The 15096-nt window shown below is 35.3% G+C and overlaps 2 protein-coding genes across 2 annotated transcripts in view; one reads left to right on the forward strand and one right to left on the reverse strand.

Annotated features, from left to right (window-relative positions):
* The window catches only part of LOC125809301 (phospholipid-transporting ATPase 2), a 46413-nt gene extending 43565 nt beyond the window's left edge, over positions 1–2848 (forward strand). Inside the window, exons 24-25 of the mRNA XM_049488961.1 lie at positions 860–1010; positions 1951–2848. Of these exons, the coding sequence (XP_049344918.1) occupies positions 860–1010; positions 1951–2286 (487 nt within the window). The 3' untranslated portion in view covers positions 2287–2848. The remainder of the gene's footprint in view (positions 1–859; positions 1011–1950) is intronic.
* Positions 2849–9009: 6161 nt separating this feature from the next.
* On the reverse strand, positions 9010–13495 carry LOC125809320 (tetratricopeptide repeat domain-containing protein PYG7, chloroplastic). Its single transcript, XM_049488979.1, has 5 exons — positions 13150–13495; positions 12922–12982; positions 10853–11145; positions 10309–10455; positions 9010–9437 (listed from the first exon to the last, which is right to left on the reverse strand). The coding sequence occupies exons 1-5, from the start codon at positions 13324–13326 to the stop codon at positions 9156–9158; spliced, it is 960 nt and encodes a 319-aa protein (XP_049344936.1). The 5' UTR covers positions 13327–13495; the 3' UTR covers positions 9010–9155.
* Between the last annotated feature and the right edge of the window lie 1601 nt (positions 13496–15096).

The following is a 15096-nucleotide window of genomic DNA, read 5'->3' on the forward strand; positions in this document are numbered from 1 at the left end:
CGATTGGCACAATTTAGGGACTAGATCACAACATCACTCCTACATTTGAGACCCAAAATGTGATTAGTCTAAACTCTAAACTCAAAATGACGTTGGTCTGCGAAGGAGAAAGTTTGGCTGATAACCAGTGAAAGCAGAAGTGGGTACATTTCTTGATAGGATCATTTCCACCAACCAGTGAGTCACTTAGGGATGGCAATGGAGCAGGGGCAGGGTGGGTTTAACTTAACCTACAAAATATTTAATCCACCCCGTCCCGCATAGCAACTTTTTTCATTTTCAACCCGCCCCGTATAATTTTTTTAATATTTTCTTTTTCTAGTTAAGTCTGATACTTAAAAATAAAATTTATAAAAATAAATTCATTTTTTCATTACGTTTTATTAATTTAATAGAGAATAACTTAAAAATTTATTTTTTAGAGGTCAATTGGGAAACATGTAACAACTTGTATTATTTCTTATTGAACCTTTTTCAATTACTATCTTGAATACTTTAGTATCTTTAAACAAATTATCTTAATAAATAATGCTCTATCACTCTTATAGCATGTAAAGAGTTAAAATCAAGTTTGAACCGATAAAAAATCACATATACCCGCAACCTGCCCCACTCCGCATTAGTTTTAAAAAAAACCCACTTCAACCCCCCCCCCCCCCCCCCGCCACCCCACCCTACATCCCTCCTGCCCTGCATAACCTTAAACCCACCCCGCACCGCCTCATTGTCATCCCTAGAGTTACTATATAAATCTTAGTTTTGTTGGACAACATGTATGTGTATTAGTGCTTGCAATGCATGGTAGTATGCAATACTGGTCTAAAATTCCAGGGAACTAAATTTGCCTCAATGTTTACAGTTCTTTCACAGTATTGCAACACATTGCCATATGGGGAAATCTTGTTGCTTTTTATGTCATCAATTGGATTGTCAGTGCCTTCCCATCCTCCAGCCTGTATACAATAATGTTTCGCTTATGTAGACAGCCGTCATACTGGATTACTATGTTTGTAAGTAAACTTTTTCTATCTTCTTTTTTCATGTAGTGTTCAAATCCTTTATTGGTATCACGATGTTTTCAAAGTGATTATCTATTGTTTACAGTTCAAAGGTTTTTTTTTTTTTGCAAGTAATTGAGACATTATATAACTCAATGGTTCATACTTCTGAATTTGAAGCTTTCTTTGGATTGGGTTTTATTTTTATAACCCTGATGAATATGCTTAAGAAAAAAACAGTCAGGTAGTCGAGATAATGCTTCAGAATAGTAGTCCATCCAGTTTTTTTATAGTAGAATATGGCTGGGCAGAAAGATTTAGGAGATGACTTACTATTACATCGGCAGTTGGAAGAAAAAATTGTAGTTGGGTACTTTGTTTGATTGGAGAAACATTACCTAAGAGTTGATTTCAAATTTTGCATGAACAAATTCTTTAACACTTCAAAATGTAATTAATAGGCCAAGTTTAAAATAATTTAATTTCTGAAAAGAATGTGTCATGTTAGTTGGGACAAGTATAGTTAGCCTTCAGATTGTTCTGGCATGATATTATTCTATTCATCATCTTTCCTTGTTGATCCAAAAATATGTTAGTATAATTAGGCAATTCACGAATAGTGATGCTGTGATTTTGTAAATCGTTGTTGTTTAAATATCGATCCGTTGTAGTAGATCACCATTGCTAGAAAGTGTAATACCTTCTGAAAGTCAATTCTCCTGCGAATTGATTACAAAATGACTGAAAAGTGTTCTATAAATTACTCATTTCTATATGCTAAACGGCTAAAAGTTATAAAGTGCTTCTAATTGTTATATTTTGTTGCATCTAATTAGATGGGATGCTCCTTTTATTTAGCCCTTTATTTTTACAGGAGGAAATAGTTTTTTGATTCCCTCTTTTAGTGAATCATACTACAACAGAACTAATCTGGCTTACCTTCCCATTTCAGATCATTGTAGCAGCTGGCATGGGTCCAGTGCTAGCTTTGAAGTACTTCAGGTATACCTACAGATCTAGTAAAATTAACATACTTCAGCAAGCCGAGCGTATGGGAGGACCTATATTGTCCCTGGGTAATATAGAACCTCAACCGAGATCTTTGGATAAAGAAGTTTCACCTTTATCAATTTCTCAACCCAAGAACCGTACGTCAGTCTATGAACCACTGCTCTCAGATTCTCCTAGTGCTACAAGACGTTCTTTTGGACCTGGGGCTCCATTTGATTTCTTTCAGTCCCAAGCCCGATTATCTTCAAATTATACGAGAAACTGCAAGGACAACTAATATTAACAGTTCATCTGGAAAGACATGTGGAATTATGCATATCACATGTAGAAAATATACTACACTGAGGACACTAACTGCTGATCCGTTCTTTTCAACCGGCTAATCTATTTTCTATATTGCGCGTGTTAGAGTTGCATCAAGCTGACAATATCATGCTCAGGGGTCACTGTATTTTGGAAGCTTATGCTGTAAAAATCAGGACGGATTACTGTTCCCAGGGTATGAAGATGCAACAACATAGCACGATATTGATTCTTGTTTATTGGAGGAAACAGTGAAACATTTCACAAATTCTGACACCCCATTTTCAGGGTGATATTAATTTACATAATCTACTCAATTAGAGTGGAGTCAGAGAGATCTATCCATCACAAAAATATACCCAGCATCATTTTCACATATTTATTTCTTACGTGTTGATGCTATTGACTAGATCTGTAAAAATATTAAGGACGGCGATGGGCTGGGAACCTCGATTTTAGAAACGAAGTTCCTGTACATCAATTGCAGTGATGTTTATAAGTCAGATTGGAAATGGTAATGCTGACATAAAGATCTTTAGCAGTTGTTGAAATGTTTTTATCTTTGCATAGATATTTCGTGTGACCGATGGGTGATCTTTGTGGACATTACACTAAACTATATAACGAGGATGGAAAGTCAATATAGACGTACAACAACAACAACATACCCAGTGAAATCCCACTAGGTGGGGTCTGGGGAGGGTAGAGTGTACGCAGACCTTGCCACTACCTTGTGGAGGTAGAGAGGCTGTTTCCGAAAGACCCTCAGCTCAAGTACATCAAATCCAAGTAAAAGGAGAGGAGAACAATGTATAAAACATAACGTCCAATAAGAAAGATAGTATATAATCAACAAAGGAGACAATAACATCAATAAAATAATGTGAGAAGTGAAACGCAGTAAACAACATAAGGCTATAGGTATCACAAACAAGAACTGCATGTGCAAGGCTAGGACTACTACAAACGCTAACAACCCATACCCTCGCAAGGAAAGACAACATGCTAACCCAACTAGCCTTCGACCTTAATATGCGACCTCCACTCCTTCCTATCTAGAGTCATGTCTTCGGTAATGTGAAGCTGAGCCAAGTCCTGTCTAATCACCTCTCCCCAATACTTCTTAGGCCTACCTCTACCCCTCTGCGTACCCTCTACAACCAACCCCTAACACCTCCTCACTGGGGCGTTTGCGCACCATCTCTTCACATGTCCAAACCATCTCAGTCTCGCTTCCCTCAGCTTGTCCTCCACAGAGGCCACTCCCACCTTCTCCCGGATAACCTCATTCCTAATCTTATTGCTCCTAGTGTGCCCACACATCCATCTCAACATCCTCATCTCCGCAATATGCATTTTTTGAACATGTGAGTTCTTGACTGGCCAACACTCCGCTCCATACAACAAGGCCGGTCTAACTACCACTCTGTAGAACTTACCTTTAAGTCTAGGTGGAATTTTCTTATCACACAAGACTCCAGAGGCAAGCCTCCATTTCATCCAAGCAACCCCAATGCGATGTGTGACATCATCGTCGATGTCGCCACTTCCTTGGATTACAGACCCAAGATACTTAAAACTTTCTTTCTTAGGAATGATCTGTGTGGCAAGTCTCACTTCCACATCTGCCTCATCCAACGCATCACTGAATTTGCACCCCAAATATTCTGTTTTGGTCTTACTTAACCTAAACCCTTTGGACTCCAACGTTTGTCTCCACACCTCCAACCTCGCATTAACTCTGTCCCGCGTCTCATCAATCAGTACTATGTCATCCGCAAATAACATACACCATGAGACCTTCTCTTGAATAGACCGCGTCAACTCATCCATTACCAAAGCAAATAGAAAAGGGCTAAGGACTGATCTTTGGTGCAGCCCCATCTCAACTGGGAAATGTTCTGAGTCACCTCCAACCTTTCTAACCCGAGTCTTGGCTCCACCGTACATGTCCTTTATCGCCCTAATATAAATCATCGGGACACCTTTAGCCTCCAAGCACCTCCAAAGGACATTCCTTGGTACTTTGTCATAGGCCTTTCCAAGGTCAATGAACACCATATGTAGGTCTCTCTTCCTTTCTCTATAATTTTCTACCAGTCTTCGCATAAGATAAATGGCTTCGGTAGTCGATCGTCTCGGCATGAATCCAAACTGATTCTCAGAAATGGACACCCCTTTTCTCACCCTCATCTCCATCACTCTCTCCCAAATCTTCATAGTATGGCTTAGCAATTTGATACCCCTGTAGTTGTTACAGTTCTGGATATCACCCTTGTTTTTATACAACGGCACCATTGTACTCCACCTCCATTCATCAGGCATCTTTGTTGTCTTAAAAATAACATTAAACAACCCAGTTAACCACTCTATACCTGCCTTGTCCGCGCTCTTCCAAAAATCCACCGAAATCTCATCGGGTCCGGTCGCTCTTCCCCTGCTCATCCTACTAATAGCACGTATAACCTCCTCGATCCTAAAACACCTACAGTACCCAAAGTCCCGAAGTCTTTCAGAGTGCGCCAAATCACCCAACACAATGTCTCCGCCCCCTTTTTCATTTAAAAGTTTGTGAAAGTATCTTCGCCATCTTTGCTTGATGGAGGTCTCATCCACCAATACTTTGCCTTCCTCATCCTTGATACACTTCACTTGGTCCAAGTCGCGAGTTTTCCTCTCTCTTGCTTTTTCGAGCCTATATAATTTCTTATCCCCACCTTTGTCCCCCAACTCGACATACAAGCGTTCGAAAGCTGCCGTCTTAGCCTTCGTCAATATAGACGTAATGACAAGAAATGTTGAATGTTGTATTTGTTGTTGCTACCATTTTGTAGAATAAGTAGTTGTTCAGTTATAGAACACTTTGGTTTTTTAGTTCCAATAAGAGTTCGATACATTATTTATGCGGATATTTAAAGCTTGATGATAATTGAAATTGCTGGATGCTTTTATTTGTTTTCGTAAAGACTATGCAGGCAGACATGTCAAGATAAGCCCAAGTCAGTGGAATGGAGGTATATATCTAATAATATGCATCATTGGTTTGATTCATTGAAAATCTTAAGAAAATTAAAATGTACAGAATTTTAATGAAATAAAAAGTAATGTGTATTTTATTGCCTTTAATGATAATATCACTTGGTATTTTGAAGACACATTTGAGTCACGTTTACCAGTTTCATGAATGTTGAGGTTGACAGTACTTTATAGCGAAGAAATTTGCCAAATTATCACTTGAACAAACTTTTTGATTTGGTTGAACAACTCAAGAAATATAACCATAAAAGCTCATAGGTTGGTTTGTCTAGGATGATGCCATGTGTCTTTCTGTTTGGGTTAAGGGCAGAGGTGGAGCCAAAGTTAGGAGTTTGGGGAGTTGTAAATCAATTTTGTTTGAGGGTTCACATGTTAATATACATATATTTATTTAATTTTCTAATACAGATATAGGGTCTACGAAAAAGCTAGTAGGTTCGTCCGAACCCATGGACCCCCACCTAGCTCCGCCTCTGGTTAAGGGTATACACAACCTAAAAAATTAACGGCAAGGTTGTATACATACGTAAAGTATAACGAAGGATATACACATACCATTTATAATAGTTTGGGAGTATATTTGTCCTTTTTCCCTAAAGTTTATTATTCTTACCTTTCTCTATTTTCAATTTAGGCATATCGATTTAAGTTCTAACACTAAAATATATTTTTTTCTTTCATATGTACTTGTTTGTTCAAAGTTTTATATTAATATCAAGATCCTTCACTTTCATTACATACTTTTAATATCCAATTCAAGTACCTAAGATGATTTGGTTTGGGGGGAGGGGAGAGGGGATTTACTTATGTTTTTTTCTAAGAAAAATCTAATCATTTAAATCTTGACAACCAACATTTTGTTATCCACATTGAACATTCACTAAAACACTATTTTTTCTTTCATGTGCACTTATAAGATTTTATTTTATTAGTATTGATATATTATTTTTTATGACAAGGAAAATCCGCAACCGCTACTCTTTGGGTACGCACAGGGTAAAACCTCCGCTCTTATGCAATAGCTCGCAAACCACATAGGAGAGGTAACCCGCACTAGGCAGGCCGGTGTGACGAGCTCGACCCAGTAGGCATATTAGTATTAATATTATTTTATCATAGTGCATAAAACAAAACTCGATATATACGTGCAACACAAGTGTCATTCAGGATGTTCTATCATTGTCATGGGTCCTTCACTTTCATTACATCGATGTGGATTGCCTCGTGAAATAGCAATAGAGTTTTTTTTAGATATTTGTAATTCGTAGTCTAATTAGGCAACATTTTGCTTCTAACATTCTCTTCGCTAACACTCGTATTATTTATCTTTTTAAAATTCTTTTACACTTTCTTTTAATATTTTTTTGATAAGTTAGAGTAATACACTATCAAAAATATAAAGTAATAGTCAAAAAAATTCAACAAAGTGACTTACAATTTTTCTTTTGTTTGTTTCTTCTTAAATATTCAAGTATTACATAAACATATTAAAGTAGGGTTATACCAAGTTATCAGTTTCTTCTATCAGATTTTATGGTTCTAATTCTTATCTTTATGTAAAGTTTGTCAACTTATTACTTATAGTATTATGTTAACAATTTATATAATGATTGCCTCAGTAAAAGAATATTTTTCAATGTTGAATTGATAAAATATTACTTAAAATTAATAATTAAAAACGATATTAAAAAAAATCATTTTAAGAAAAGATATCAAGTAATAATTTTAAAAAAATAAACAACTATATTTGATATTTATATAGATTTTAGGCCTCACTTAAATTTTGTTTTAGGCCTCAAATTACGTTGAGCCGCCCATGATTAAATGAGAAATTCTTCAAGAAGTTATGCAGAGACATTCTATATTGATGAATAGAGCACTCACGCTACATGAATTAGGCATACATGTTTTACCGTCCATTTTAGTGGAGGGGCGTGAATTCAATGCTGAGTAAACAAACATTAGTTTTCAAGGAATTCAATGCCGAGTTTGATGGAGATCAAATTATTGTTCACGTACCTTTATCCTTGGGATTATGAACTTTTGGAAAGGAATGAAAAAATTATCTAATTTCACTAAGGATTAATTAGATAATCGAAAACACATGATCTTTAATACTATTCGAAATACACATGCAACACAAGTGTCGAGATAATTGTACTTCTGATACAATGAAGAAAAAAGAAAACATTATTTTTTCATTCCAACCAAAAAAAGAGTCGCGAGAAATTATACACAACATGTTTTACTTTTATGAGATTATGACTTGCACGTCTGAAAGATAGACATCATATACAGTGCATTCCGATAGTTTCCATTAATATGTGAACTTTTTGATCAATTTTTAAAAATTTAAAAGACTGATTTAGTAAAGCATACAACATTATTAGACCCTATAAAATTCAGCTTCATAGCCATTATTGTCCTAACAATTTCACTATACATTGGTCTTTCCACCTATTTTTCTCATCTTTCATCTAACTCATGGCCGCAACTGATTCCTTACATGCATTTTTATGTGTACTTATTTATCCAAAGTTTTATCTTAATAGAATTGATATTATTTTATCATATTGCATATAACAAAACTCGATGTACACGTGCAACACAAGTGTCATTCAGGATATTATGTCATTGTCATGGGTCCTTCACTTTCATTACATCTATGTGAATTGCCTCGTGAAATAGCATTAGAACTTTTTCAGATATTACTAATTCGTAGCCTAATTAGACAACGTCTTATTTTGAACATAGGAGTTTCTAAGAGTAAAATTCAAGAACAATAGCCGATTAAATGGAAAATCCTTCAAGAAGTTATGCAGTGACATCATGTATTGCTGAATAGAGCACCCACGCTACATAAATTAGGCATATAGACTTTCCAACCCATTTTAGTGGAGGAGTGCGCTATTTATTTACATCAATTAGTTTGCAAGGAATTCAAAACCGAGTTTGATGGAGATCAAATGATTGCTCATATACCTATATCCTTGGGATTATGAAATTTTTGAAAGGAATGAAAAAATAATCTACTTTCATTAAGGATTTATTAGATAATTGAAAAAGAGATAATTGTACTTCTTAAAAAAAGGGAAGGAAAAAGAAAATTGATTTATTCATTCTGACAAAAAATGAAGTCAAGAGTAATTATACACAACATATTTAAGAAGCTACCTTTGCTATCAGATCTTTCAGTACATCGCTCAAGAGACTTGAAGAAGATGATATGTTGTCTTTTTGGAGCTCTCTATAACATATGAGAATATTGATTTTTTCTTTCCTTTTCTCATTTAGTAGGAGCTTACCTTCTTTTTTTTTCTTTTTTTTTGTGTTTGGCCATTCCTTCTATAAAATAAAAAAAAATAAAACTCAATAATATTTATAATCAATATTTACTTTTAAGTTTTAAGGCAAGATGAAGTGAAGATTCATTTAGCCGGTCTTTAACTTGTTTGGGACTGAGGCATTGGATTGTTGTTGTTGTTGCTTACTTTTGAAGGCAACACAGAGGCTTTCCAAGTAAGGCTAAGAAATGGTAAACAAATAGGGCAGAAATCATCAACAGTTCTCCTGATTCTATGCAAATAAAGTAGAATAGACACTGTTCATTTCATTTACACCAAAGACAGAAGGATGAAGAAGTTCAAAAAACTTCTTGCCCACTTCTATTATGGAACATCCAAAACTTCAACATGGCCATGACAACGAATTCCACTTATGTAGGAGAAAGCGGATAAAGAGAATAAAAAGAGCTCCTCAAAAAGATAATCAGCATAAGCGTGTAAAAGAACTAACCGGCTAGCTATATCAACTCTTCTTAGATTTCACCGATACTCCTTTGTACATTGTTACTTTGTCCTTCAATGCATCGCGCCTAGGACGAGCTATTTTGTTGTTAGGATCAAAAAGAAGTACCTCTTCAAATGCATTTAGAGCAGATGTTAAGTCTTTGGTTTTCTCATACGCATCACCAAGGTTGTTCCATGCCGTGACATAACCAGGTTGAACTTTTACAGCATTCTCAAACTGAGCAATTCCTTTGTCAATTTTCCCATCAAGTACATAACTGACACCAAGGGCATTGTAAACCTGTAAAGATGCCCAAAATTTAAGGGAAGGGAGCAGAATACAGAACTCAGATACCTGAAAAGATTTGGTATGCAACAGCAAAAAAATATTGGCGAGTAATAGTTCTAAAACTGTCCAAGATGATTCTTTAGAAATACTTTCTTTTGAAGTCGTAGTTCTCTGTATTGGTTAAATTTCATTTAACAGAGATTTGCTTAACATTCTCAGACTATGCCATGATACAAGCTTCCTAGTTAGATGTTCAATCAGCTCCACAGTATTTGGAGTTCCGTTATGCATATTACGGAATCCTGGACAACATGATCTGTCCCCTAACCTCCATGGCTCCATCAACCAAAAAAATAAAAAGAATAAGACTGGAACATCAAGCTTATTTCTACCACGATCAGTCAACCTCATTTCTTCTAGGCATAATCCTGATTTCCTCAACAGTACACCAGAAGATTATTCTGTTCTTTTAGTCCAGTGATGTAGGCCCAATGTTGGGATCCCATGTTATGCATCCCCATGTTAATGCCATCTCGACGCTCCAAATATACAATCATGGATTATTGTCTTCTTATATGATCTTAAACAACCTTCACTTCATGAACTAGCTTTTGAGGTCCATTTTCTAGATTTTGATCAAGAAATAATTTGTTAGCTGGGAATTTCAGCAGTTTCTAGAAGGCTTTTGAGCTTCTGCTTTTTTTTTTTGGCTGTAAGTTATTTGATCCAGGGTAAAAGAGATTCTTCCCATGTTCATCTGGATAAATGTGCATTCACTTGTATCGAAAATTTATATATGAAATGAGAATTGTTATAGAGAAGGTCCTATATATAAAATTATAAATGATAAATGGAAAAGAAATTGTTGAAGAGAAGTTCATACTTGGGCAAGATCCTGATCATCTCCATCCCACTTTTCTACTGCCTGAAGAAGGAACTTGGTAGCAGCTGGGTAGAATTTTCTCCTCAACATCACAGCTCCAAGTTCAAAAAGCTCTGTCGCACTGGCATCACCACTTCTAACTTGCTCCTGTGTTGTGTGTCAAATAATACAGTTCGTTCAGAGATAGAGAAAGAGAGTTGAATTCTCGCATCTATGTGCAAGTTGTTCTTGCAAGTGATATAGATGTGTAGACACGTGATGCCGAATTGTAGGTCAAAAGTAAGCTATTTTTGTTTGTCGGAAACAAATAGAACAATTCATGTTGATGAAACACAATCTTCTTTCTTCTTTTTTTCTCTCTTTTAATTAAAAAGCATTATTCTCCTGCTCTACCTTCAGGAGAATACAATAGTGTGTGTGTGTATATATATCTTCAAAAGAATTTTGCTTTTGTAGATCTAAGCAATACAGATGCATATTATGTACGCTTCAAATAAATGGCAATGCATTTATAAACAAAGAGAAAAGACATTTAGTCACGTACTTGCAATTCTTTGGCAGAAAGATCAAGCTCTCTGCGAACAAGGACTTGCCGAATCACAAAGAAACTCCCAACCCCAAGCAATGCTAGTAGTAAAAGCAGGTAAGTAAGCTGGATTCCCAGTTCAAATAGCTCTCCGACCTCATAAACCATATTTACTCTGACACCTTCACTTGCTGATGCCACTTGCCCAGATGTCAACCAGAAGATAGACCCACATGAGATAGCAGATAGAGAAAGAACCTGTCCACTACTAATAGTAATATCTCCGCCATTCAGCAACTTCTCTGGCAATTCTGCAATGGGAAGCCAATGACGGGACCTTTTAGTTCATGCAAAATCTGTGCAACAAAGCATTATTATCATATTTATGTTTCATAGCAATTATATTAGGCAATCTTCCTCTGTTTGTGTATAGAGGATTTGACACAAAACAAGAAGTTCCAAACTTCTGTTGGAGTGATTTAATTTACTTGCTCATAGAAGAACAAGGTGATGTCCTTTTGGAAATTAATCTCAACAATATACACAGTAGTGTATACATTTATAAGTCCCAAGTATGGATTTGTGTCACAGGTCATAGAAGTTGATTAAAATTTCAGTTTGCTTTCCATTCCGAGGATGAGGGTGCATTTTCAGTGTTTTTTTATCAAGAACTAACAGACAGTCGAAAAGCATCAGTGGAGTTAAAAATGTAATCATATAGTATGATTCGAAGCTAAATCGTCTGTCCTTCCAATCTCATCATCTCTTGATCTTTCTCAAGCTAGGAGTTAAGTAGGTCTGCATACCTTTCTAAGGGAAGATAATATTTTTTTTCTTTTTGGTAAATCTATTGGAAAATGATAATTGTTTCCTAACATTAGATAGACTGCCGCAAAACTAATAACAATAAATAAATATTCCCGTTAAAGCAAAAAAAGAAAAGTATGTGTAAGAAAATCCACATTTCTCAGTCTAGACTATACCAATGCAGGGATCTAGAACTAGCACTTCAAATAAGATAATCCATCCTACCCTATGTGTCATATTTTCACTAGACATGAAGATTTTAGTTTGACTTGAGTATTATAGAATCAATAAGAGAAGAAAACACTACTAGTTGTTGTTAACGATAAATAAAATACCAGTTGTATAGTTAAATAAAGAAAACATCCCATCAAAGATAAAAATTGTGTAGTTAAATGAATTTGAATCCTTGAAACTTGTAAAGGTTCGATTGAATAGTTTTATTATTCGGATTATGGATAGAGAGAAATAGAACAGCTTTTGAAGGAACTAAACATGATTTTGTACATTTGAAGAATAGCCTTTTAACCTTCATATCTTTTTGATGCACCCATTAGATTCCTATTTGTATTGAGCAATCAGTGTCTTTCATAGAGAACCATTTGTTTATGTAGGTTTCTCTTTCTTCAGCATAATACTTGTATACGGGAACTTCCCCTTTCGTTAATGAAATTATTACTTGCTTGATCAAAAAACAAATAGAGGTATCTTAACTTTTCTCACGTTCCAAATAGAAAATGTCATATAAACTGTGGCAAAACAGAGCAATTTCCAAAAACTGGAGTATCAAAGAGGCTTTTGATTGCTAGGACTGATCCTTATTATTATTTTTTATCAAGTAATTTCTAAGACTGATTTAATCGAACTCTATTATAATTAAATAAGATCTATCCACATAATCCCTTTAGGTTCTTGCAGGGTAATTGGAGACCACAAACCAAACAACGCTGGGTGAAGGAGTGACTCGATTTTCAAAACATTCTTACGAAAGACAAGGACTAGCAGGAGTGAGAGTCTTGGCGTAACCAGTAAAGTTGCTTCCATGTAACCACGAGGTCACGGATTCGACCTGTGGAAATAGTCTCTTATAGAAATGACTTGTGGTCCAGCCCTTCCCCAGACCCCACGCACGGTGGGAGCTTAGTGCACCAGGCTACCCTATTTTTGTTTAACAAGGACTAGCAAGGCACCAGCTGCGCCATTGGATAATTTTGCCCATGTACTTCAAAGCATCAATTAGAGTTATTTTTCACAGTTAATCATCAAAGAAGAAAAAGAAGTACCATCAACTTTCTCTGAAAGCAAAATTGGGAATGATTCTGATTTCCTTGCATAAATCTTCAGCTGTAAACAATATAGACAAAACTTAAAAATGCCCAAAAAGAGATAAAGCAAATCAACAAACGCATCACTAAAGGGCTTTCAACTATACAGTAATAGACAGCACTCACTCAAATAATCAACTACAGTATATCAAGAAAACACAGCAACCCAAAAATTAGGGGAATTACCTGAATTGAATTTCCCTTAATGGGTCTTCTTGGAAAGTGATAAGAAGCTGATTTTGAACCAAACCCACCATTTAAATCAAGAAAACAGCCATTTTTACTCCAACTTGTTGCAGTTTTAGCTGGAACAAGAACAGATTTTTGCAGGGGAGGAGAAATGGTGGACTGTATCATTAGCATTTCTTTTCTTCTATCTACAAAAAGGGTATATTTTTATGATTCAAAGTACCAAATAGTAAACTGGGAAGCATCAAGATTGAATTTTTAGGGGCATAAGATGAATCATTCTTGGTAAATTTTTCTTCTGTTTTTTGCTGCTTGAGGATAATAAAGTTTATCTCAACCAACTCTATCGGGAGTGGAACTAAACCGGACCGGCCGGTTTTAGCTTTTTCTCTTTTTCATAACTTCAGAAAAGGGTCATATTTGTCATTAAAATTTACTTTCTATTTAACATTTTACCTAACCCACTTAAATAAATAGAACAACTTTCACATATAACAAACATAAAAAATATATTTGTTTGTTATAGCTATAGTTTGCATAATTGCGCTCCATAACAAATTTTATGTTTGCTATGCAGCTTTTGATTTGTATAATTCGCTACAAACATCCAATTTTATACAAATTGTTCAGTTTTATATAAATTCATTTATACATTGTAATTTGCATAATAAGTTGAGATTTGATAAGTTTTGAATTTGAAAGGCTAAGTTGTTAAGAAAGTGATTTTCAGTGTCATTTGGAGTTTCCAGTGTCGGAATACATTATTGTTTGGGATAAACATGCAACTCACATTCCCAGAGACTAGTTATATAAATAAACCTAGAAAAGTAAAACAAATGAGATGGTTTGGTCATGTTCTCGTTGATTTTAGATGCACCGACTTATACGTGTGAAACCATGGTGAGTACATGTGTTAAAAGGAAATGAGGTACATAGACCTAAAATCACGTGGAAGGAAGTTGTATTAAAAGATCCAAATGCTTTCTCGTCATGTACCCAGCCTATGGTTGAGGGAGAGCCAGTACCAAAACTTGCATATGCTGCAAAAAATCATATCTAAAATGCCTAAACATAGCTTAAATCGATCCAATATGTACATGGAGAGCCAACCCTACGATTCACATTTACGGAGTTAGACGAGTTTGCTACTGAAGAGGGACTTTACCAAGCCATTGTGATGAAGTTCTCATATGGTGCACTTGAAATCCAAGAGTTGCGAAGCATTCTTCCAAAACAATTTGCTATTGAAGGTTAATGTTTGATTGGGTTACTTGCTACATGACATAGTTTATTTCGTTGTGATCAAATATGAGGATTTTGTACCAATTTTATCGCATCAATCTGGTTATATTCAGTTTAATAGTGATGATTATTTGTATTGTACTATTTGTATTAGTTTGATCTGTTAAATTAGCACCCTAAACAAATTAAACTCCAATATTTGGATGAAGAATTCGATAAGATTTTGGACCACTTTCAGGAGATTTTTTATGATAATTTTCCTCTGTAATGTACTAATTGCAAGCATTAAGGTCATGCCCAACTAATTGTCATCGTCTAATATTGGAAAATAACATAGTCCATGATCAAGAAGTGAGTGTAAGAGAAGAAGAAAGTGTGTGTGATATTGAGAAATATAATGGTGACGCAAGGGAAATTTCGAATGAGAAGAGGGGACTAAAAAAATTTATTCAAAGAGCCGATGATAAAAATCCAAGTATGTGCACCAAAAAATGATGTATTGGAAATAATTGAATCATCAAAATCTGATGATGCAATGCACAATAATTCCAGTCCTATTTTGGTTCAAAATAATCCTCAAGCTCAAGAAGACTTGAATTATTGTTTGTTGGAGGAAAAAACATCTGATAAAGATACACAAGGTGTTGTTGAGGTCCAAAAATCCATTTTATATCAAAACAACTGTTGGAAATTAAGTTGTTC

The sequence above is a fragment of the Solanum verrucosum genome, unplaced genomic scaffold (assembly GCF_900185275.1).
Source record: "Solanum verrucosum unplaced genomic scaffold, falcon-dt-bn FXZP01000062.1, whole genome shotgun sequence".
Lineage (NCBI taxonomy): Eukaryota > Viridiplantae > Streptophyta > Magnoliopsida > Solanales > Solanaceae > Solanum > Solanum verrucosum.

Excerpts from the sequence above, each read along its gene's own strand:
- LOC125809320 (XM_049488979.1), bottom strand. The coding sequence starts at position 13,326 with ATGCTAATGATACAGTCCACCATTTCTCCTCCCCTGCAAAAATCTGTT. Across the intron at positions 12,983-13,149 it reads TTAAGGGAAATTCAATTCAG|CTGAAGATTTATGCAAGGAA; the intron begins GTAATTCCCCTA and ends TATTGTTTACAG. Across the intron at positions 10,456-10,852 it reads TTTCTGCCAAAGAATTGCAA|GAGCAAGTTAGAAGTGGTGA; the intron begins GTACGTGACTAA and ends CACACAACACAG.